The sequence below is a fragment of the Onychostoma macrolepis genome, chromosome 03 (assembly GCF_012432095.1).
Source record: "Onychostoma macrolepis isolate SWU-2019 chromosome 03, ASM1243209v1, whole genome shotgun sequence".
Classification (NCBI taxonomy): Eukaryota; Metazoa; Chordata; class Actinopteri; order Cypriniformes; family Cyprinidae; genus Onychostoma; species Onychostoma macrolepis.
Window position 1 is genome coordinate 53,692,015 of NC_081157.1, and position 26,545 is coordinate 53,718,559.

Sequence of the window (26,545 nt, forward strand, 5' to 3'; positions counted from 1 at the left end):
TAATTAATAAAGAGATTTATTTAGTTGACAGAATATGAATCTGAATGTTTAAACATCTAAGTGCTCTTATTTATACCTGATGTCCATCTTTTAAACATGATTGTGTGATCAGATAAATGCTGCATATCAGCAGTCACTGAACTTAACATACTTTGATCTTGAGTTTTGTGCTGACTGTCAAGTCAAGGCACCTTTATTTATATAGCGCTTTTACAATACAGATTGTGTCAAAGCACTTAACAGTATCAAATTGGAGGATAGAGTGTCAGTAATGTATAATGATAAGATTAAACACTCAATTTTCAATTTTCAGTTAAAGGCATTTCATTATTGAATTCAGAGATGTCATTGTCTAGCTCAGTTTAGTTTAAATAGTATCTGTGCAATCAAATCGGCGATAATCGCTAGAAATTAAGTGTCCCCAACTGAGCAAGCCAGAGGCGACAGCGGCAAGGAACCAAAACTCCCTCTGTGACAGAATGGAGAAAAAAAAACCTTGGGAGAAACCAGGCTCAGTCGGGGGGCCAGTTCTCCTCTGACCAGATGAAACCCGCAGTTCAAAAGTTTATATTTCTATTTTCATTTTGTTGCAATTTCTAACAATAGTAGTATTATGTAGTTAGGTATTTTATTATATTTTAGTTATTTTGTTATTTTTGGTTGATATATCTGGGGATATATCTCTGGGGGTCATCTGGGTGTCCTGGTCTCCGCTGACAATCAGGGCTGTAGACATCATCTCTTGGTGCTGATCCACCATCTGATCGGATACGGACTGAGAAACAGACTAGGAAAGAAACAGACAAATATTAGCGTAGATGCCATTCAACTTACGATGTAACGAGTACATCGTGTGTTATGGGGAGTGTTCCCGGTTCGGTTGATCTAATTAATGCAGCCTAACAATCCTTTAACGGATTTGAATAATAGAAGCGTATTAATGTGTTATGTGTAAGCCAGGCTAAAGAGATGGGTCTTTAATCTAGATTTAAACTGACAGAGTGTGTCTGCCTCCCGAACAGTGTTAGGTAGACTGTTCCAGAGTTTGGGTGCTAAATAGGAATAGGATCTGCCGCCCGCAGTCGATTTTGATATTCTAGGTATTATCAAACGGCCGGAGTTTTGAGAACGCAGCGGACGTGGAGGACTATAATGCGATAAGAGCTCGCTCAAGTACTGAGGAGCTAAACCATTCAGGGCTTTATAAGTAATTAACAAGATTTTAAAATCTATCCGATGCTTGATAGGGAGCCAGTGCAGTGTTGACAGAACCGGGCTAATATGGTCATATTTCCTGGTTCTAGTAAGGACTCTAGCTGCTGCATTTTGGACTAACTGTAGTTTGTTGATCAAGCGTGCAGAACAACCACCCAATAAAGCATTACAATAGTCTAACCTTGAGGTCATAAACGCATGAATTAACATTTCTGCATTTGACGTTGAGAGCATTGGTCGCAATTTAGATATGTTTTGAGATGAAAAATGCAGTTTTACAGATGCTAGAAACATGGCTTTCAAATGACAGATTTATATCGAACAGCACACCTAGGTTCCTGACTGATGAAGAAGAATTGACAGAGCAGCCGTCAAGTGTTAGATAATGTTCTAAGTTATTACATGTGGGGTTTTAGGTCCGATAATTAACACCTCTGTTTTTCAGAATTTAGCAGTAAAAATTACCGTCATCCAGTTTTTATATCGACTATGCATTCCGTTAGTTTCTCAATTTGGTGTGTTTCACCGGGCGCGAAGAAATATAGAGCTGAGTATCATCAGCATAACAGTGAAAGCTAACACCATGTCTCCTGATAATATCTCCCAAGGGTAACATGTAGAGCGTGAAAAGTAACGGCCCTAGTACTGAGCCTTGAGGTACTCCATACTGCACTTGTGATCGATATGATACCTCTTCATTCACTGCTACGAACTGATGGCGGTCAGATAAGTACGATTTGAACCATGCTAAGGCACTTCCACTAATGCCAACAAAGTTTTGTAATCTATTCAAAAGAATGTTGTGGTCGATAGTGTCGAACGCAGCGCTAAGATCCAGTAGAACTAATAAAGAGATACAACCACGATCAGATGATAGAAGCAGGTCATTTGTAACTCTAATGAGAGCAGTCTCAGTACTATGATACGATCTAAATCCTGACTGGAATTCCTCACAGATATCATTTTTCTCTAGGAAGGAATATAATTGTGAGGATACTACCTTTCTAGTATCTTTGACAGAAAAGGGAGATTTGAGATCGGTCTGTAATTAACTAGATCTTTGGGGTCAAGTTGTGGTTTTTAATGAGAGGCTTAATAACAGCCAATTTGAAGGTTTTGGGGACATATCCTAATGACAATGATGAATTAATAATAGCCAAAAGAGGATCTATGACTTCTGGAAGCAGCTCTTTTAGTAGTTTAGATGGAATCGGGTCTAACATACATGTTGTTGGTTTAGATGATTTAACAAGTTTATACAATTCTTCCTCTCCACAGTAGAGAATGAGTGGAATTGTTCCTCAGGGGATCTATAGTGCGCTATCTGATGCGATACTGTAGCTGACGGCAGCAAGGATACAATTTTATCTCTGATAGTATCGATCTTGGAAGTGAAGTAGTTCATAAAGTCATTACTGCTATGCTCTTGGGAAATGCCAACACCTGTTGATGCTTGATTTTTCGTTAATTTAGTTACTGTATTGAATAAATACTGGGGTTATGTTTGTTTTCTTCTAGAAGAGACGAAAAGTAATCAGATCTAGCAGTTTTAATGCTTTTCTGTAGGATAGGGTACTTTCCCGCCAAGCTAAACGAAATACCTCTAATTTAGTTTTCCTCCAGCTGCGCTCCATTTTCCGGGCTGCTCTCTTTAGGGCGAGTGTGCTCATTATACCACGGTGTTGGACTCTTATCCTTAATCTTCCTTAAGCGTAAAGGAGCAACCGCATCTAAAGTGCTAGAAAAGAGAGAGTCCATAGTTCCCGTTACATCATCAAGTTGTTCTGAGCTATTGGATATGCTGAGGAACTGAGATAAATCTGGAAGATTATTTATAAAGCAGTCTTTTGTGGTAGAGGTAATGGTTCTACCATATTTGTAACAAGAAGTTGGCTTTACAGCTTTAGCTATATGGAATATACAGGAGACTAGATAATGATCTGAGATATCATCACTCTGCTGCAAAATTTCAACGCCACTGACATCAATTCCATGTGACAGTATTAAATCTAGAGTATGATTTCGACAATGAGTAGGTCCTGACACGTGTTGTTTAACACCAATTGAGTTTAGAATGTCTATAAATGCTGATCCCAACGAATCTCTTTCATTATCAACATGGATATTAAAATCACCAACGATTAGGACTTTATCTGCAGTCAGCACTAACTCCGATAGAAGATCAGAAAATTCTTTAATAAAGTCTGTATGGTGCCCTGGTGGCCTGTATACAGTAGCCAGTACAAACATCACAGGGATTTATCATTAACACTTGTTTCTTTGGATAACGTTATATGAAGCACCATTACTTGAACGAATTATACTTGAAACCCAACCTCTGAGAGATACTGAAAATATTTCTATAAATTGTAGCAACACCTCCCCTTTACCTTTTGGACGCGGTTCATGTTTGTAACAGTAATCTTGTGGTGTAGACTCGTTTAAAGTAATGTAATCATCTTGTTTTAGCCAGGTTTCTGTCAGACAAAGCACATCTAGTTTATGGTCAGTGAACATATCATTTACAAAAGTGCTTTTGAAGAAAGGGATCTAATATTTAATAAGCCAAGCTTTATCATGTGTTTATCTGTATTATATCGTTTTTATTTGTTGAACATCAATTAAATTGTTACTATTACTTTGGTTTGGATGTTTTCTGTATTTTCTAGTTCGGGGAACAGACACAGTCTCTATAGAGTGATATCTAGGTGAAAAAGTTTCTATGTGCTGAGAGTTAACTGACTTTGGTGACATGAGGCGGCTAGCAGACGATCGGTTTAGCCAGTCTGTCTGCTTCCTGACCTGGGCTCCAGTTAGTCAAGTACAAACTCTAAGACTATGTGCCATATTTCTAGAGAGAAGAGCGGCACCACCCCAGGAGGGATGAACACCATCTCTTTTCAACAGGTCAGGTCTGCCCCAAAAATTCTTCCAATTGTCTATAAAGCCTATGTTATTTTGCGGGCACCACTTAGACATCCAGCCATTAAGTGACGACAGTCTGCTATGAATCTCATCACCCCGGTAAGCAGGGAGCGGGCCAGAGCATATTACAGTGTCTGACATCGTACTTGCAAGTTCACACACCTCTTTAACATTATTTTTGGTGATCTCCGACTGGCGAAGTCGAACATCATTAGCGCCGACGTGGATAACAATCTTACTGAATTTACGTTTAGCATTAGTCAGCACTTTTAAATTTGCCAAGATGTCAGGCGCTCTGGCTCCTGGTAAACAATGGACTATGGTGGCTGGTGTCTCTATTTTCACGTTCCTTACAATAGAATCGCCAATAACTAGAGCACTTTCATCAGGTTTCTCAGTGGGTGCTTCACTGAGTGGGGAGAACCTGTTTGATGTTCTGATCGGAACGGAAGAGTGGTGTTTTGACCCGCGACTATGCCGCCTCACAGTCACCCAGTTGCCCTGCTGCACGGGCTCAACCGAAACCGAACAATGTACAGGACTCCCTGAGCTAGTCGCATCCAAAGCAGTATCTACAGCCTTCACATTCTTACTGTCCTCAATTAAAGTTTGGATGCGTGTCTCTAGTTCTAAAACCTTCTCTGTCAGCCTAACTATTTCCCTGCATTTATCACATGTGAATCCCTCGCTGCTGACAGAGACAGATAAACTATACATGTGGCAAACAGTGCAAACAACAATAGCAGGAGAAGAAGCCATTACTCACCGTGATTGATGAATGATACCAACTTAACTTACCACTTACCACTTACCACTGTTGTTTGATGAGCTCGTGAAAAACGGAGCGAGGAAAAAAAATAAAATAATAATAGGCGCGAATAGAAATGCAAATGGAACCGCGAGTGACAAGCTAACGGGCTAACAAGCTGCACTCGCGGTTTTTAAAGGCGAACGATCAAATTAGTTAGATTAGTTTGAAAGATAACACCAGAAATATGGTGGGAATTAAGTTATATATTATCACTTTAGACAAAAGGGATTGAAAGTAGGGTAGAGATTCAATAAAAAGCGAAGGTACACGGAGCTACAAACACAAACCTCTCAGCAGCACAACAGACTGAAGCAATCGAACTCCACAGACTGTGTTCAAGTTATCACTGTAGCCCTTTATTGCACATTCTAGGGCTTTTCACACTGCGCTTAACCCCGGGTCATCGTCGTTCTGAACAGCGCTTTTAACCCTGGGTAAAGACACGTCTCACACCTGTCATTTGAAAGCGGTGTTAGCGCCGCACTTTACCCGGGGTTATGAAACCTGCTCCGGGGCAGACAGACAGCCAATCAGAAACCGAGCAGCGAGGCTCACGTCACGTCAGTAACAGGAAACGCGCGTCCTGTAAACTGCAGCCGGTGAGAAGATAAGATCAAAAGAACGGAAAGCTTGTGAACTGGAGTGAATAGGAGACGGTATTATTCTTACTGTACAAGTAAACAATAACGTTAGTCTCTCCACACTTAAAAGAAATTCAAATAAATATTCACATACTTTGCTTCTTGTTTTCTTTCTTTTGTACTTTTGTCTTTGTTTTCTCGCCTTCATGAGGCTGTTCACATGTCGCGCCTAAAAACGCGTTTAAGGTAACCCAGGATTCCGCTTATCCGGGGTTTAGGATGACCCAGGGTTAACAAGTTCAAGTGTGAAAAGCCCTATTGAGTAACATACAGAAAAAAATATTTGCAATTGCTTTATAAAAATTAGGCATTTACTTAATATAAACATAAATTAATTACAATTATTTTAAAAGCTGTATCATGCATATTAACTACATATTTAGCAGAGATTCAAATCTGAGTTTTCTAATATATTAAATCAGCCTTTGTGTCATTGTAGCTGCTTTGACTCTTCCCATTGCTGACCAGCATATGAATATTTGATTCAACAAAATATGATAATCAATTCAATGTTTATAACATCAAGAAACATGCAGAATGTAACTGATTAGTAGTTAAACAAATAGCAAAGTAAGGTTAAAATTAGTAAAACATTCATAAAAGCAACTTGGTTTCCAGTGTTATGTGCCACTGCACAGTTCAGGAAACTTCTTGTTTTGTAGTTTTTCAAAGTGAACACAGTATCACACCAGAGATCTTTCTGATCTGTTTTTGTCTTCATATCAGTGACTTTAAATGTCTCGTATGGAGGAATCAGCACCTCTTTCTCACCAGGAAACCTAGAATATTTTGACAGATCGGCACCTTGACAAGTTCTGATTTCAAAACAAGATTTAGTTCCAAAACGTACTGCCTCTTTAAGATCAAGAGAGGAAGACGTAAATGAACCAAAACAAATTTCTTTGCCCTTAACATTCTTATCAAACTCAACCCAAGTACCACGATAAGTAGTATAGCATTTAGTTTGTGTTTTCTTCAGAATCTGTATCGCTTCCGTTAACCAAAAGTGAATACCATGTAGCATATTTGCTTTATGAGATGAACATAATTAATCATAACGGGTTATCAATTATATATCCATCTTCAGGAATTAACTGTAGTATTAATAGTACAATAAAATGATTAGTTCGTCCGCAGTACGGACCCTTCTATTGAGTCTAAGGAAAATTATTTATCTGGCCACGACAAATAATTTCCTTACTGAAGCATTGCTCCGAGCATGTAACAAGACCGGACGTTAAAGTGACCTCGTTCTGAGAGCAGCAGACACAGACAACCAAGTGGGAATACATATGAATGTTTATTAAACTACACTACAGGGGAACATGTAACATAGAACTAGGCACAGACATACACACATTAAACATAGATGCCAACGCAAGGAAGGCCTGGAGAGAGAGAGAGAGAGAGAGAGAGAGAGAGAGAGAGAGAGAGAGGGAGTGCTCGCGCGCAAGAGAGAGTATGGCAGGATTTTAACATCAGCTGACTACAACCTGTTATGAACCATTAGATAATCACATCACCTTAATTAAAAGGGGTCGAAGCCTAGAAGCGCATCTAGATAGTTAACAAGCGGTTACTTGCATGGGTTTTGTGGGTGCTGAGTAAAGCATCCTGGCGCATGTATAATGCGTAGATTCCTGATGAATTCCTTTAGGAGTGAAAGCTTCGTCATTCCAGCCATGGGTTGATTAGTCCGAAGTGAATCGACAAAGTTACTGAACTTAAATCTGCCAGAAGATCGGACTCCCCCCGGAAGGGGAGTCATAAGGTTTCCAAGGTGATAAGTGTGTCTCCGGGGCACCGAAAGTTAAGAGAGAAGAGAGTAAGCTTTTGGGTGTGGGAGAAGTTTTATCTGTTTCCCTGTAACACCCATTTTGGTTAGTTTGACCAATAACAAGGCTCATAGTTTCAGCGGGAAAATGTTTCTTTGTCCCACTTGACACCTCATTTGCATGTTTTACGACTGATCTGGAGACTGGTGTAATTTCCCCCACAGTACAGTAAAATAGTGTGATGCATTTCATGATCACATAGTGTACATCATTGTGTGAGGAATAAAGAGCAGATCATTTTGATATCAAGAAAGAGACGTCTACAAGGTATTAAACCAGAGATACCTTCATACCTCTAAATATGAGTGTTTAGAGCTTACTAATACGAATAACGAGTGGTAAATAGGCTAATATAATAAGGAAACATACAAACAAAACATGCATACACCAGATACATTTATAACTGCTTAATTATGGCCTAAATAGAGAAAATGTCTTTAGGTGTGTGTGTGATGTGTATTTGAAATCGTGGAGACAGACTAGTCTGGTCCGGGGGGTCACCCCCCCTTCTGTGGAATGTGTTTGAAGCTTGATAAGGACACTTAGTCGATCCTTTTGCATCCTTTTGATAGTGATAAAGACCATCTGCAATTTAGTACCCATATAAATGTAAACGCTGAGGCCAGGTCAGTAATTTATATGCAAAAGTCAAAAGGCTAAAAGGGTCCCTTAAGACATAAAGTCCCAACGACCATCAAGGATCATAAGCAGATGTTACAACCATGCATATTTCTCGTCTGTATATTTTTGTTTACCAGAACGAACAGCATCATTGAAGAGCTGATATAGATTAAAAGCTGAGTTAGTGTACGCATAAATGGCAACTGAATGATTCTTTGACAAATTATCTCCTGGCAGTTTGTGATTCTGTTCAGCATCTTTCCAAACTTTTGCAAATACAGAGTTAGAGTTCATTTCCTTCTTCAGAAATTCTGTCTGTACACGAAGTTCCATTTTCTTCATACACCAATCAAATTTGTCATCAACTGAATTTTCTGCCATATCCAGTGGAAATATTTGTCTTTCATCAGTAGCAGCAGTTCTGTTATCCTGCAGTGACAGCAATCATATTGATCAATCATCAGTGTTCATGTCTGTAATATTCAAACTAGAACTCAAGCTTACCTGTCCTAGAGCAGCTAAAATGAGAAGAAGAGCTTCAATCACTAGCAGCATCTTGATTCAGTTAAATCTCTCAGATGATCTAGTAAATCTAGTGAAGCACAGATGCTGAAAGACAACAAGACAATTACTTCAATAGGAATATATACATAGATATGCAAAATAATGTATCTTCTAGTGGATAGCAGAACCATTTGAAAAATCGGTTACTTTATTTTGATAGTCCACTTTAGACATTCTACTAACTATAAGTAACTTTTACACTACATGTCAACCGCATGTCAACTAATTCGCATTAATTTGTAACTACATGTCTACTAACTCTCAGTAGGGTAGGTTTAGGGTTAGTAGAATAAGTTGACATATACTTGCAATGTTTATCATAGTCAGTATGTTGTATGTTGTGGACCCACCAAAATAAAGTGTTAGAGGATATTAAGCAGAGAGTCTACGAATACTCTAATGACTGCTAGTTGACATGTAGTTGCAAAGTTAATTACTGTTAGCAGAATCTCTAAAGTAGACTATCGAAATAAAGTGTTACCGAAAAATCACATAAATATGTGATGGTCACAAAAAATTTCAACTTGAAAACATAAGATTAGCTCCTGCCTTAAATTTTTAAGTGCAGTCAACTTGGTTGTCATTTCAACTTAAATTGCTTATAAAAAAGTTGAAATTGCTTAAATTACTTTCATGACTTAAAGTAATTTAAATATACAGACACCCACCCCTCACACCTCTCTCACACACAATGTTTTGTTGAACTGTTACTTTAAACTTACCTCAGAATATTGTTGTCTCTTTTTGTAAAGGTCTGTATATTCTTTTTATTTTTCAGGAGCTCAAGAGCAGATCAGCTGAATAACTCCTCAAACTGAAAATGTAGATGGTGAGGTTGTCACATGTGCAGGTTGCACCAAAGAAACATCTTTTTTAATTTTGCCATCAACTGATCAGTGTTCATAAAATGCTCAGAAATCAGTGAACTTCACAACATGTGGGTCTAGTTAAAGTGGTCCGGTTCAAAGAATTCAGAGCTGGTGACTTTACTGTTTGAAGTTTCTTGGTTTCTCCCTCAAGCTGGAAGGATATTTATCCAGCAAAACCTCCAGCTCTGTGGGAGACTCCTTCGTTTTTAATCTGACAGGGTTAAATTCACTCTAAAACCTAAAATGTCTGTGTGTAGACTGTCCAAAGAGACTCTCCAGAAGCTGGTTGAATGTGTCTATGAAGCTCAGGAAGAGGAGCTGACTCAGTGCTTCCTGCAGAAAGTGAGCGGGGATCTGACTTCCTGTTCCTTGAGCTGGGAACAGCTCCATTATTTCCTGCAGCACAGAGTTCAACAAATCACTGTGAACCTCAAAAAGAGCAACATTCAATGCAGAATCGGTCAAATTATGCCATTCCTGAACAGGATTAAGTTTAAACAGTAAACAATTATTTCTTTCAGAAAATGTGTATGTAGTAAATGATAGAAAATATACAGTGATTTAATAATTATATTTGTGATATGTGTCTGTGCAGGATGAGCTCTAGCTTCATGCTGTGTGTAATCAGAGAGATCTATGAGTCCGGCTCTGCTGGGTTTGTGTCCAGTCTGTTGAGGTCAGTGGAGAACTACATTAACCTGCAGAGCAGAGATCTGGACTCTGTTCACTGTGCGGCCCTGCGCTTCACACTGCAGCACTGCACGGCAGCTTCACTCAGTCTACAGTGGACCTCCGTACCAGAGGAAGAGCTGGAGCGCATTCTGCCTCTCTTCACACATCTCTCCCACCTCAGGTCTCACTGCTTTCCTCTCTATCTCAGTCTCAGGTCTGTCTGTGTGTTACATTCAGTAGCTTTCTGGTGGACGTCTACTACAAGCCTTGAAGTAGCATTGAATTACAGCGGGTAAACTAAGTATTGAACATGTCACCATTTTTCTCAGTAAATTTACTGTGTGTTTGATCTGTGCCATTGCATTTTGTTTCATTTTCTCCCTTTAACCAAACTTCTGAATGTCTGTCAGAAAAGATAGTACTTCTACTTTTTTAATACTCGAGTACAATTTAAAGTCGTACTTTTTTTACTTTTACTCAACTATGTTTTTGGTCAGATACTTGTTCTTTTAATTGAGTACAGTTTTCACTGAGTATCTGTACTTTCACTTGAGTAAATTTCTTGAGTACTTTTTAAACCTCTGTTGCTAGAGGAGGTGCCGCAGAGAACAGAGAGCGTGTGGTAGAAGGAGAGGGTTTTTTTTTTTTCCACACGCATTAATTTATTTGGAATGCCAGAAGAACATGAAAATATCGTTTGCCAAGCCATTTTATTTTTATTTTGCTTCAGGAAATAATGTAAGTCTTGGAACCCTCAACTATGAGTCACGCAATACCAGCGCTATCAAAACTTCTTGTATCTCTTCATTTTTTGGCCTCTGGTTCTTTTCAATGTACTGTGGCTTCTTTATTTCTTTATTCTTTATTTGCAACTACGCTAATTTGCGCTGCACTTGGTATATTGTGTCGGTCGATATGTAAATGAGGTGTTGTGCCTGTGTTCTTTAATTTGCACGTTGTTAGTAAATCATGTGCAGAAATTTCCACGCCGCTCGGTGCTGTTAATTGCCCTATTTCGTAATACTGACCCTAAATTATTTACATTTTCTAAAGCTGCATTAAGGCTGTGACTGACGTTACAGAATCTGTCCTGATCTAGTGTTTGTCTGTGTTCAGTGTTGACAGGCTGCTGTTGCTGAAGATGCTTCACTGCTGCAGTGTCTCTGATGTCCAGCAGGAGGCAGCAGCTGTTCTGCTCTCTGTCCTTCAGCACAAGCTGGACTTCTCCAGCCGCTCTGCTCTGGATCTGACAACAAACACAGACTCAGAGCCTCTGCATCTGACCGCTGACGACTGCCGTGCGATGTCCAGAGTCATACAGAGAGCTCAATCAGACACAATCAGATATTGCCACAGCCATATCACCCTGCAGCCCAAGACCGGTTGCCCATGGAAGCTAAGCAGGGCTGAGCCTGGTAAGTACCTGGATGCAGATTAGACTTTTAGTTATTGAAATATGTTCTCAGGGAAGCATTGCATCTTATTGGTTCTCTCAGTCGTCCAATCAGCGACAGCAGGAGGCGGGACATGGATTATTTGAATTGTTTTTCTCAGGACGCGGGAGACTTCCTGGAGAGTGGAGACATCACGCTAAGGATATCATTGCAGTTAAGGTAATGTTATGTTTTATGTTGAACTATATTAGATTATTACATTAAAATGTCAAGATAATGAAGTATATATAACAAGTAAAGCTTGTTTTTCTATCGAGCTGTTATTTAACTAGCTAGCTAACTGATGTAAGTAAGCTAACTCGCAACATTAGCTAGCTAGCTCTAAGAAAGGATAACAGCTAATGTTAGCTTATATTCTATTATAACTTTTACTGGCTATAATAGCAAGTTACGCTGCTGTCATTGCACACTTTTGCTGTGGTAGTGTTGCTGCTCCCAGGGCATTTTGTCATAGCTACATACAACAAGAAGCTTAGCTGCTCTTTAGTGCATTTTTGATGCATATATTCTAATACTGGTCTTAGAGCACCGTGTTGTATTTTAGCGCAACATTCATTTGCTGCTCAAAGGACATTTTTGGAGCATAAATTCTAATACTGCCCTCAGGGCACCTTACCGTATCTCCATGCAACATTCTAATACTGCCCTCAGGGCACCTTACCGTATCTCCATGCAACATTCTAATACTGCTCTCAGGGCACCTTACCGTATCTCCATGCAGCATTCTAATACTGCTCTTAGGGCACCTTACCGTATCTCCATGCAACATTCTAATACTGCCCTCAGGGCACCTTACCGTATCTTCATGCAACATTCTAATACTGCCCTCAGAGCACCTTACCGTATCTCCATTCATTTGCTGCTCTTAGCGCATTTTGTTGCAGATATTCTAATGCTGCTCTGAGGGTACCTTATGACATTAGATCTACAATTGGCTGCTCTAAGGGTATTTTTGCACCATAAATTCTAATACTGCCCTCAGGGCACCTTACCGTATCGCCATGCAACATTAATTTGCTGCTCTTAGCGCATTTTTGTTGCAGATATTCTAATGCTGCTATGACATTAGATCTACAATTGGCTGCTCTAAGGACATTTTTCTGCGTCCTTACTCACTCACATTCTAATACTGTTCTCAGGACACCTTGTAGTATCTGCATGTAGTATCTGCATGAAACATGAATTAGCTGCTCTAAGGACATTTTCGCTGCAAGTATTCTAGTACTGCTCTCAGGGCACCTTATATTATCTACATACAACATTAATTGGCTGCTCTATGGGCATTAGTGTCACACTTTCTTATACTACTGCATCCCTACTCATACACATGCTTTTACATGTTTTACAGAAAGTGCATTTTAGAAATGTACATAGAAAAATAAAATTAGTTTTATTTTTTAGTAAAATTTGTTTTACTTCATATGCTACTTTCTGCGTAGTACTGAAATTTGCAAACATACAACTAGTTTTCTTCTAATCCGGTAATATTCAGGTATGCTGTGTCTATTTCTGAAATGTTTCATAAAATTATTGTTTTCTTAAAGCTGTATTGTTTATATCAACTGCAGATTATGGAGCAGCTATGGATCGAGGGCATCCGAAGGAAACTGAGAATAGAAAAAGATTCCCGTGTTTCCACGGATATCAAAATTGTTCATAGGGACAAGAAAACAGAGTTTATGGAGAACTATGTAGAAGAACTACAGAAGAAAACAAAGACCTTTTTCTTGGCTGCAAAACAGAACAGCAAAAATTATTATTTCCATGCCTGTGAAAGAGGCAACAAACCAACAGGAAAAAGCATGGGCAAGGCATGTGAAACGATGGGCCAATTCCTGTGAAGCCTATGTGTCGTTTAAATTTATAGAGGAGACAGGTTTCACAGCAGTAGTAGTTCGGCAGCAATTAACACACACGGGACATGATTTGTCAAACCCTGAAGAGAGGAAGAAAAATGCAGTTAATCCAGAATTGTTAGGATTTGTCGAGATATGGCTCACGCAAGGTCTATCCATATCACAGATTGTCATAAAAAGTTGTGATTGGGCATGTAGTCGGGGTTACACCGATAAGCATGACAGGCGTTTTTTCCTAACTCCAGAAGATGTGAATATTATGCCAATTCAGAAGGAGAAAGACTTAAAAAGTGGAAGGAAAAAGATATCTGTATGCATATTTTACCTCAAGTCAAGATGCTCTCTTCTGCAGCCTCGCTCGGCCAGCTGCTGGCCTATGATTTTGAAGGGTATTTCCTTGGTCAAATATCCTAGGTCTTTAGCAAGACCTTGGCACTCCTCTGTGACACAAAAGGAGCCAATGAGTAAATGAGACATTAACATGTTACTAATGTAGTTTATATTTTAGTTACTAAACAGTTTACATTTTGTTAAACTGTATGGCCATTTGCATTTGTTTGCCTATGCCTCATTCATTCACCTAGGCTACTTATGCCTCCAACATGGCTGACATTCTAAAACTTGCAGTTCTACAACCTTTGGTGGGAACACCTAATTCAATAATAAGGGATTCTGTTTGAATGTACACCTTTAAGAAATCGCCTAGTTCTGACTGCATATATGTTACCTTAAACTAGTTTGGTGCACATTGTAGTGTTTGAGCCATACGGACTCAGCTGCACCCCTGCCTCTTTCAATTCCCTCACAAGCTCCTTTTTTTTCCCCTTTGCCTTCCTCAAATAAGTCACCATGAGGTGACCAGAGAATTTTTCTGGTGCAGAGCATCTCCTCTGCAGCTCCTCTACTGAAACAAAGTGCCTGTGCAATGATAACACATCATTTTTTGTGAACATCAAAAACCAACATATCTGTAGACAAAGATCACCTATAAAACCATGAGGCTTAAGTGAACAACATCATATTGTTTGACAAATAAGCCATTACTCTAGCCATAAGCCATTACTCATTACTCTACTCTACATAGTTTGTAGTTTTACCTGTTTTTTTGCATTAGTTGCATTAGGCACATAACACACGTTCTACTGATGTTATCTGCACTCTTGCCTCTATCAAGTCAATTTGTCATATAAAAAGGCACACCCACCCAACCCAACTCTAGTCGTAGCATTACCAACCTTTTAGCTTTCTTTGAAGACGCCACCTTCAACAGGCTGTCCACATAGAATCCATCTTCAATAAAGAATACATACACATGTTATTAAATGTCATTTCAGTTCAGTGTCATTTCAATGGTAATAATGAAATATTTATTGGCACCCCTGTTGAAATTAGAGAGAAGAGATCCAAAAAAATCAACTGTATCAAATATAGTAGAAGAGGTGGTCTGCCCCCTGTTTATGCTCCAAAAGGAAATTTATTTACTTGAAAACAACGCAACGTTTCAATCCCATCGGATCTTCATTAGGAATTGAAAACATGGAGCGAGACGGCCTATATCACATGACTGCACACTCACGTTCAAGTAGTCTTTGTACATCTGAATGTGTGCATGAGAAGAGGTTTGCGCAGCTGCTTTGTGTGTACGCAAGCTTTGTACATAAGTCCCATGCTCTTTTTAAATGCAGATACTAGAGATGATTAATACTACAGGAATGAGACGTGGAATCGTGCATATACGTCAGCTGAATTGGAAATTGAGCGGTTGTTCCAACTGTCGATCGCGGAGGCTACTTCTGCCTCTAAGAACCAATTGGGCAAACTGTACAGCCAATCAGGCCAATGATACCAAAGACATTGGGCTTAACATGAGCATAGAACCAGTCTTGGTATCCATGCTGACCTGTAGAGCAAAATCCAAATAGCTCGCAGGGCAACATTATAATAATAAAGCTTCATTGCAGACACAGGTCCATAAAACACCACATAAAGTATAAACAATATAGTGTATTCTGCTCCTTCTATACTCACTCGGACTACAAAATATCTTATATGAGCCCAACTTTGTATATGTGTGCCAGCAAGTTAACAATCAGTCCATCCTAGCCACCTTAAATGTATAGATAGAATATAAAAGTACAGTATCATAATATTATATACCCTTTTTCTCCGATGCCTCCTCCTTCTCTTCTTCCTCTGTATCTGATGTATCTGCATCATTTCAACAGACAGGAAGTCAAATTGACACATTCAAATTTTATAAATAAAAATTATTATCCTGTATAACTCAATAGAACTAATTAATTGTTTACCTGCAACAACCTCCACCTTAGTTTTTGCTACTATTAACACATGAAAAAACAAAACAAAGGGTGTGTGTGTAACTCAGAATAAAATCTCAGAAATACATGTTTTACCTTCAACTGCCTCTGCAGTCCCCATCTCAGCTGTTTCTGCCTCTGTTAATAAATAAAAAGAATCTACATTGGAAATATGTGACATTCTCAAATTGTGATTTTCAATAAGTTTTTCAGTCACCTTTAACAGGGGTGCCTACAAATTTGTTGGGCGCTGTATGGAACATTAAATTGCTTGTGTAATGTAACGTGCATAAATAGAATATAAAATATAGTATATAAAGTACAGTATATCATATCAAGTACAGTATCATAATATTATATACCGGTACCCATTTTCTCCGATGCCTCCTCCTTCTCCTCTTCCTCTGCATCTGATGTATCTGCATCATTTGCACGAAACAGACAGGAAGTCAAATTGACACATTCAAATTTGTTGGGCGCTGTATGAAACATTACATTGCTTGTGTAATGTAACGTGCATAAATAGAATATAAAATATAGTATATAAAGTACAGTATATAATATAAAGTACAATATCATAATATTATATACCGGTACCCATTTTCTCCGATGCCTCCTCCTTCACCTCTTCCTCTGCATCTGATGTATCTGCATCATTTGCACATAGCAGACAGGAAGTCAAATTGACATTCAAATTTTATAAATAAAAATAATTATCCTGTATAACTCAACAGAACTAATTAATTGTTTACCTGCAACAACCTCCACCTTCGTTTTTGCTACTATTGACACATGAAAAAACAAAACAAAGGGTGTGTGTGTAACTCAGAATAAAATCTCAGAAATACATGTTTCTGCCTCTGCAGTCCCCATCTCAGCTGTTTCTGCCTCTGTTAATAAATAAAAAGAATCTACATTGGAAATGTGTGACATTCTCAAATTGTGATTTTCAATAAGTTTTTCAGTCACCTTTAACAGGGGTGCCTACAAATTTGTTGGGTGCTGTATGAAACATTACATTGCTAGTGTAATGTAACGTGCATAAATAGAATATAAAATACAGTATGTCTAGCCACTGCAATCTAACTAACATCAGTAACAACGCTGGGGCCAACTAAGAGTAGCCTCCGTAAACAAACCTGTTTGTGTGTGTGTTGTCCTACCTGGTTTTGAACTCTTTTCTGTAGAGCAGAATGAGCATGTCTCCTGCAAAAGATTTTGCATGATAAATAGTTATGCCAAGTACACATCAAACGATTATTTTGTCACAGACCAGTCATGGGAGTCATTCAAATTAAGTTCCAGTCCCTGATGAGGTGGAGTTTGGGTTATCAACACATCATGACACTTCACATGTGACCCCTCGTCATCACAGATTTAACTGCCAATTCACTCCTCACCCAAGGATTATGTTAATGACTCCCTAGAGACTAATCAGTAACAAAAGAATCGTCTGCTGTGTACTTGGCTTTAATCTGACAGCGGAATGTTGATAAAATATCATTAGCACTTGCCTTTTTCTTCCCTGACATCTTCTTGTAGCAGACTGTACAAATGCCTAAACTATCTGAAAAAACAAATGCTTTGTATAATACAATGATATTCTGGATAACACAAACACATTAAAAGCAACCATAATCTTCACATATTTCAAGAGCCATAACCAGTCCAAAGTATGACATCCTTCGAATTTACTAGTTAAAGCTACCACTCCAAATCATCAGTGACAGCAACAGGTAGCCAGCAGAGCTCAATAAGGAGCACCCATACCGTACAAATGTATACTACTTACCAAGGGACTTAAACAACAAAGTCCCAAGTCTCTCCCGCTCTTGGGAGATGGGGAGGCATTGGAGGTGACCTTGTTGTCCCTGGAGGATCATTTCTGCAAACTAAAAGAGCAAGAGAAGTCTATTTTAATGAAATAACATAACTTATAATAACTGAACCTTATAGAGCAGGCAACAAATTGTGGTAAAAAAAATGTCAAGGGACTATTACAAGAGAAAATGATGGTGCTCATTTAATAATTATACTATCATGACTCCTGTATCATATGCTGAAGGTAGCACTGTGTCCATGTCCAAGATCCATTAATATTTGATCTGCAACTTTCATTCAAAATTGCTCTAGTTAAAGTGAAAACTAAAAATATCTATATTTTCAAAAGACAACAGAATCATTATGCAGAAAATGACCAAATTGTACCATTATTGAGAACACTCCACATGACACAGAGTCATTTTGCAAGTCATGGTCCCTGTTTTTGAACTTCCAGGGCCTTTGGCAGCCTCTGCTAGCAGCAAATAAGCTGAAAGATTAGAGAATATAATTATGAAGGAGATCTCTTCTGAGGTTTCATTACCTCATTTTATAGAGCAATACAAAAACCATGTACCTCCAATTTTCGATGATTTGGGAGCAACGCTGTGGATGCTCCCCCAATGAGTCAATGTATGTAATAGTTCCCTCTTTCAAGTTGCAATGCTATACAGCAGATGGGAAAACGTATGAGAAAGGTTTGAAGGGCAGTTTCAACCAATCTTGAAATGACTGTGTTGAAAATCATTGAAACTTTTAAAATGTGAAGCACTAACAGTTCAAACAACACAAATGAGAATGGCACGACAGCAACAATAATGATAACTAATGTGTGATGCTATTTTGCGCATAAGGCCCATTTCACACCGGGAACATGGCATGAACGTCACGTGTCTGTTGCGTGTCAGTTGCGTGGCAGCTGCGTGGCATTTTCTATGTCTTTGCCTAACAGAAGCGTGTCTGATGCAGCGCTGCGGCGGCCTCTCTGCCAATTAAAATGTTTTTTTTTCCTCACATAATTTTTTTCTTCACTGTTTTGAATGGAAACACTTCCAACACGCTTACGTGTGGTGTGAAAAATAGGCGTGGGTCCTATTCCTAGCATGCACGCGTTTGAGATGTGCGTGTCACGCAGGCGGTGTGCAAGGTCTAATCTGTTAAGATGGGAGCCGAAATAAAAACGGACATGCCACGCAGCTGACACGCTCACACCACGCACTCGGTGTGAAACGGACCTAATAGTCTCTATATAACCTAACAGCAACCTACAAAGAGGGTCCAGTGGCACTCTCCCACCAAGTAGGGCCCGAAGACGGCACTGGCTCCTTTAAGAATGTTTTTCTGACAGGAAATGAAGAAAACATTGATGAACAAACAAATAAACTTGACACCCAATGTATTCTGTAGCACTGAACAATAACCTTAAACATGCACATAACTCTTACTTTTAGAAAATAAGTGCTTCTGGCCCTGGAGCTGCCTTCCAAAATCAGGCGCATAGCCTGGCTATTTATGGGCTCTGTCCCAGGCTGGCTCTAAGCGAGGGAGAGAAATGGTTTAAGTCATTAAATGATGTTATATCTATATTTGATGTATGTATATGTGTGTGTGTGTGTGTGTGTGTGAGTGAGAGAGAGAGAGAGTATTATAAAGGTATGGGTTACCCTGCTGATTATGTAAAATAGGGCATCCATTACCTGAGGAAGTAATACATAAACAAATATATAAACTACAATAAAACACAATAGAGTCAAGGTGAAGTGAAAAGCTGACACAGTTATATAGCCTAGAAGGGGAAGAGAATCATTTTTGAAAAGAAATAGAAAATTACCTCATCTGGAAGTTCAGATGGGCCTACAAGTGCCTCCAAACTGCCCAGAAAGATTTTAAAAGGCCCAACTGTCCCAAGAACATCTTCACGATGAAGTCCTTGGGACTTCAGTGTTTCTAAGTCTGCATGGATAAAGAAATTAAGTCCCAAAATAGGTAACCTTACTTAGGCTAATGGCACAAATTTAATCCAGTCAACTAGTACACGTAGCATACAAAACGTACTCGGTTACTAACGTAACCTCGGTTCTCTCTAGAAGAGGGAACGAGTACTGCGTAATATCTTACGCTCGGGGAAAATCTCTTTTCCGCGAGATATTGAAGCCAAAAAATTATCCTTAATTTTGTAATAATGCAAAACGCGTTGCGGCAGCATGCAGACATAGGCGAGACAGCTTGCGCGCCCATTGGGCAACGTCCGCTGAACGAGACAAAGAGCTGCTCCGTCTGTCTGAAAACAGACGAGCGAGACACATAAGCCCTTAAAGCCCTGACAGGGCAAAGGAAGCTCGTGTCCTTTTCCTCATTAGAGACCGGCAAGTCTGACAGGGAAATCACCTGTGCCCTAAACGGTGTGTTGAGGGATTTAGGAACGTACTCGTGCCTTGGTTTGAGTATGACTTTCGAGTCATTAGGCCCAAACTCCATACACGTCGCACTCACTAAGAGCGCTTGCAGGTCCCCTATACGCTTTTCCGAAGCGAGAGCCAAAAGGAACACCATCTTGAGCGACAGGTGTTTGATATCTATCGATTGGATTGGCTCGAATGGGGCACCTTTCATGGCTTCCAGAACCGTAGAAAGGTCCCACATGGGGACTGAGGGAGGTCAGGGAGGATTTAACCTCTTAGCTCCTCTAAGGAAGCGGATGACCAGATCGTTCCTTCCCAGTGACTGGCCAAGTGTCGGTTTAGTAAACGCTGCTGTGGCCGCCACATAGACCTTGAGCGTGGATGGGGTTCTGCCCTTATCCAGTAGCTCTTGCAAGAAAGAGAGAACCTCCGTCACCCCACAGTCTGAGGGTGATATGCCACGAGCTGTGCACCAGCTAGAGAACACAGACCACTTCGAGGAATAGAGCCGTCTGGTAGACGGGGCCCTAGCCTGTATGATCGTGTTTAGCACTCCCTCCAGGAGGTTAGCGGGTACCCGTTGATGGCCCACACATGTAGGGACCATAGCTCTGGGCGAGGATGCCAGATCCAGCCCTTGGCTTGAGAGAGGAGGTCCCTCCTCACTGGTATTGGCCATGGGGCAGTGCTCGTCAGCTGCATCAGAGCTGGAAACCAAACCTGGTTCTTCCATAACGGAGCCACCAGTAGCACTGAGCATCCGCTTTCCCCGATCCGCTCTAGTACCTGAGGCAAGAGCGTGACGGGGGGAAAAGCATAGAGCAGGCAGCAGGGCCAGACATGGGCCAGCGCATCCCTGCTCTTGGAAAAAAACTCCAGACAGTGAGCGTTTTCTTGAGACGCAAAAAGGTCTACCTTTGCTCTGCCGAATGTCTTCCACAGCAGTTGGACTGTCTGCGGGTGTAGGGACCATTCCCCTGCCGGAACATTGTTCCTGGACAGTCTGTCTGGTCCTACATTCAGGTGGCCTGGCAGACTGGCCAGACTCAGGTGAAGCAGGCGGCGAAGCTGGCGGGCGAACCGGCGAGCTTTTGCGGGTTGGAGGAGGTTCCGGGACCCGCTGAGCACGGCGCTTTTTACGGCGCGGCACCGCAGCGGGCAGAGGTGCAGTCTCGGCGAAAGATGCCAGGCGAGTCCTCAGAGTCACCATGGGCATTAGCTCGCAGTGAGGGCAGCCGCCGTCGGTGAGCGTGAGAGCTGCATGATCCTCACCCAGGCAGGAAACGCAGATGACATGGCGGTCCCCATCGCTGAGTGGGGCTCGGCACGAGCCACAGAAAGAACGAGACATCTTTACAAAGATGCTCGGCTCTTTTAGTAGGGAGTGTGAGTCTCGGGGGCTTATAGTGTGAATCCGGCGTCTATAGAAAAAGGATATAGACGCCGGATAGCGTAGCAGGAACGGCGACTGAAGGCGGCGAGTTAAGGCCAGCGGCTTCAGATGCGAAGGCTCGTCCCGCAGAAGGCTTTCTCAGACGGCGCGGCTTCTTCCTCTCGGGATCCAGCGATGCGTGCGCTTCGCTGAAGAGATGAAAAATCAGATTCGATCAGCCTATCGATCAGCCCGTTTTGGCGGAACGTGACATAGTGCGCGCAAAGCGTCCTCATTGGACATGACGTCATGAGGGGCCTCTCTCGATAGGCTGCTGCAGTTGCCGCAGGGCAGCCAATGGGCGCGCGAGCTGTCTCGCCTATGTCTGCATGCTGCCGCAACGCGTTTTGCATTATTACAAAATTAAGGATAATTTTTTGGCTTCAATATCTCGCAGAAAAGAGATTTTCCCAGAGCGTAAGATATTACGCAGTACGAGAGACCTCTCGTAAGAGAACTACTGTAAAGTAGTGTTGGCAATTCAGCAACTTAGTTTTTTTCTCTGGCGACTAGAATTCACATTTTATAGACTAGCAAGTTTTTTGCAGATTTGTTAAATGTTTTTTGTTGAGAAATATCAAAATATGTAGTCTAACGTCCCTACAGCGCTCTGTCTCAAGTGCTTGTCTGTGAGTTAGTGATGTCACACCAGCCTGAAATGGGCAGCTAGAGCATATGGGCAACAGTTTTAGCCACATGTACTATAATGAGGCAAGTCAGGGGCCACATATTGTACAATTTAGACATAGCCTAGTTGTGTTGAGTTGAATGCCATGCCAATGATATTTCATGTAACAGTAGCCCCATCATTTTCAGTATTTCACTGATTTTTGGTAGGCTACAGCCTCATCATGGGCCTATTACATAAATGTAATTGAAACACTCCAAGGGCTGCATCTGGCCCAGGCCCCATGTGTATGATCGTACTAAAAACACCAACTAAAAAACATACCAGTATGTGCTCTACCTGGTCAGATGTAAATATGCGAATTATGCAAACAATATAATTATGTATGCAGATGATGCAAATGACTAACATAGATTAGGAAAAAAAATTGTATAAGAATAACTTACTGTTCATTTGGCTTGGTAAAGTTTTCCAAACTAGACAAAAGACAAAAATTAAAAACATGTATTTCTCCTGAAGCAGTAAATGGGATACTTATGACTACCCTTACCAAAAAAAAAAAAGTATGCTTCAAGTTTCATTTTATTAAGTAAACTTCAGTAAAGTTCAAGTATATTTCCCAAGTATTCTTTACATAGTAAGTATACTTATACCAATGCACTAGTGGTATACTTAAGTGTAAGTGTACTACTTTAATACTTCTTGGGACTAAATTGGCCCACTTTGTAGTATATAAAAGTATACTTTTATGTATACTTTTAGTGTAAAAGTAGTAAAGTTTGAGTACACAAATAGTTTATATTTAAGTTTTATTTTGTACTGCAACTATACTATAAGTGAACTTATAGATATACTGCTAGTTTACTAGTTATATACTTCTAGCCCACTTTTTAGTTTATGAAAGTACACTTCTAAGTGTACTCAGTAAACTCCTGGTTTAATAGTTTTTATACTGCAAGTATAAAATATTTTTTGGTACTTCAAAGTATACTACTAGGTTTCTATTTAGGTATTAGTTTTTATACTTGAAATATACTTTAAATGTAATTTAAGTAGACTTGACGTTAACTCACATGTACACTACCACTGGACTACACATATACATACTCAAAAGACATACTCCGGATTGAAAATAATTGTTCTTTTCATATGGTCTTCTTTGCAGTGGCTTGCTTGGCATAACATGCAATATGTAGCAAATAGCATATATGTCTGAAAATTATTTAATAGGCTACTCTACTACAAGAGTAAGCACAGCTACAAGCCAAGTATACTTAAACGTTCTGTATACAGAAAGAATACTTTTCTTTAGTGTGTCTTGATCAAAAGATGCAAGTGCAAGTATAGGTCAAATATACTTGTACTTCTCTGTATACTTGTTAGTATAAGCCAAGTATACCTAAGTATAATGTTGTTAAGTATATCTCTGATAAATGTATAAAAAGTAGACTGAAAGCATACTCTCTTATTCTTAGTTTACAATTAGTATACTAATAGCACACTTGAATAAACTTATTTTTTGTAAGGATACTTATGACTATGATACTTACTTACCTGGGGCAAAACAAATGCGCTAAGAGCAGAAAATTAATGTTGCATGGAGATACGGTAAGATGCCCTGAGAGCAGTATTAGAATTTATGCTGCAAAAATGTCCTTAGAGCAGCCAATTCTAGATCTAATGTCATAAGGTACCCTCAGAGCAGCATTAGAATATCTGCAACAAAATGCGCTAAGAGCAGCAAATTAATGTTGCATGGAGATACGGTAAGGTGCCCTGAGGGCAGTATTAGAATGTTGCATGGAGATACGGCAAGGTGCCCTGAGGGCAGTGTAGCATATTTGCTTTATGAGATGAACATAATTAATCATAACGGTTATCATTTATATATCCATCTTCAGGAATTAGCTGTAGTATTAAGTACAATAAAATGATTAGTTCGTCCGCAGTACGGACCCTTCTATTGACTCTAAGGAAAATTATTTCTCTTGGCCATGACAAATAATTTCCTTACTGAAGCATTGCTCCGAGCATTGTAGCAAGACCGGACGTTAAAGTGACTTCGTTCTGAGAGCAGCAGACACAGACAACCAAGTGTGAATACATATGGATGTTTATTAAACTACACTACAGGGGAACATGTAACATAGAACTAGACACAGACATACACACATTAAACATGGATGCCAACGCAAGGAAGGCATGGAGAGAGAGAGATATAGAGAGAGAGAGGGAGAGAGAGAGAAGGAGCGCTCGCGCGCAAGAGAGAGTATGGCAGGATTTTAACATCAGCTGACTACAACCTGTTACGAACCATCAGATAATCACATCACCTTAATTAAAAGGGGTCGAAGCCTAGAAGCGCATCTAGATAGTTAACAAGCGGTTACTTGCATGGGTTTTGTGGGAGCTGAGTAAAGCATCCTGGTGCGTAGATTCCTGATGAATTCCTTTAGGAGTGAAAGCTTCGTCATTCCAGTCATGGGTGATTAGACCGAAGTGAGTTGACAAAGTTACTGAGTTTAAAACTTCCAGAAGATCGGACTCCCCCGGAAGGGGAGCCGTGAGGTTTCCAAGGTGATAAGTGTGTCTCCGGGGCACCGGCAGTTAAGAGAAGCATTGGCTTTTGGTGTGGGAGAAGTTTTATCTGTTTCCCTGTAACACCCATTTTGGTTAGTTTGACCAATAACAAGGCTCATAGTTTCAGCGGGAAAATGTTCTTTGTCCCACTTGACACCTCGTTTGCATGTTTTATGACTGATCTGGAGAATGGTGTAATTTTCCCCACAGTACAGTAAAAATAGTGTGATGCATTTCATGATCACATAGTGTACATCATTGTGTGAGGAATAAAGAGCAGATCATTTTGATATCAAGAAAGAGACATCTGAAAGGTATTAAACCAGAGATACCTTCATACCTCTAAATATGAGTGTTTAGAGCTTACTAATATGAATAACGAGTGGTAACTAGGCTAATATAATAAGGAAACATACAAACAACACATGCATATACCAGATACATTTATAACTGCTTAATTATGGCCTAAATAGAGAAAATGTCTTTAGGTGTGTGTGTGTGATGTGTATTTGAAATCGTGGAGACAGACTAGTCTGGTCCGGGGGGGTCACAAAATGCGCTAAGAGCAGCAAATGAATGTTGCATGGAGATACGGTAAGGTGCCCTGAGGGCAGTATTAGAATGTTGCATGGAGATACGGCAAGGTGCCCTGATGGCAGTATTAGAATTTATGCTGCAAAAATACCCTTAGAGCAGCCAATTCTAGATCTAATGTCATAAGGTACCCTCAGAGCAGCATTAGAATATCTGCAACAAAATGCGCTAAGAGCAGCAAATGAATGTTGCATGGAGATACGGTAAGGTGCCCTGAGGGCAGTATTAGAATGTTGCATGGAGATACGGCAAGGTGCCCTGAGGGCAGTATTAGAATGCTGCATGGAGATACGGTAAGGTGCCCTGAGAGCAGTATTAGAATTTATGCTGCAAAAATACCCTTAGAGCAGCCAATTCTAGATCTAATGTCATAAGGTACCCTCAGAGCAGCATTAGAATATCTGCAACAAAATGCACTAAGAGCAGCAAATGAATGTTGCATGGAGATACGGTAAGGTGCCCTGAGGGCAGTATTAGAATGTTGCATGGAGATACGGTAAGGTGCCCTGAGGGCAGTATTAGAATGTTGCATGGAGATACGGTAAGGTGCCCTAAGAGCAGTATTAGAATGTTGCATGGAGATACGGCAAGGTGCCCTAAGAGTAGTATTAGAATGTTGCATGGAGATACGGTAAGGTGCCCTGAGGGCAGTATTAGAATGTTGCATGGAGATACGGCAAGGTGCCCTGAGGGCAGTATTAGAATGCTGCATGGAGATACGGTAAGGTGCCCTAAGAGCAGTATTAGAATGTTGCATGGAGATACGGCAAGGTGCCCTAGAGTAGTATTAGAATGTTGCATGGAGATACGGCAAGGTGCCCTAGAGTAGTATTAGAATGTTGCATGGAGATACGGTAAGGTGCCCTGAGGGCAGTATTAGAATGTTGCATGGAGATACGGTAAGGTGCCCTGAGGGCAGTATTAGAATGTTGCATGGAGATACGGTGGGTGCCCTGAGGGCAGTATTAGAATGCTGCATGGAGATACGGTAAGGTGCCCTAAGAGCAGTATTAGAATGTTGCATGGAGTAAGGTGCCCTGAGGGCAGTGTTAGAATTTATGCTGCAAAAATGTCTTTAGAGCAGCAAATGAATGTTGCGCTTAAATACCACACGGTGCTCTAAGACCAGTATTAGAATATATGCATCAAAAATGCACTAAAGAGCAGCTAAGCTTCTTGTTGTATGTAGCTATGACAAAATGCCCTGGAAGCAGCAACACTACCGCAGCAAAAGTATGCAATGACAGCAGCGTAACTTTCTATTATAGCCAGTACAAGTTATAATAAAATATAAGCTAACATTAGCT

The 26,545-nt window shown here is 40.2% G+C and overlaps 2 protein-coding genes across 2 annotated transcripts in view; one reads left to right on the forward strand and one right to left on the reverse strand.

Moving 5' to 3' along the window:
- The window catches only part of LOC131535838 (zinc finger protein 658B-like), a 175,230-nt gene that overhangs the window by 115,604 nt on the left and 33,081 nt on the right, over nt 1–26,545 (forward strand). The gene's annotated exons all lie outside the window — the stretch shown is intronic.
- Nucleotides 6,140–8,654, reverse strand: LOC131536555 (NAD(P)(+)--arginine ADP-ribosyltransferase 1-like). The gene is made up of 3 exons (XM_058769566.1): nt 8,553–8,654; nt 8,147–8,477; nt 6,140–6,609 (listed from the first exon to the last, which is right to left on the reverse strand). Exons 1-3 carry the CDS (start codon nt 8,601–8,603, stop codon nt 6,140–6,142), a joined length of 852 nt encoding a protein of 283 aa, XP_058625549.1. The 5' UTR covers nt 8,604–8,654.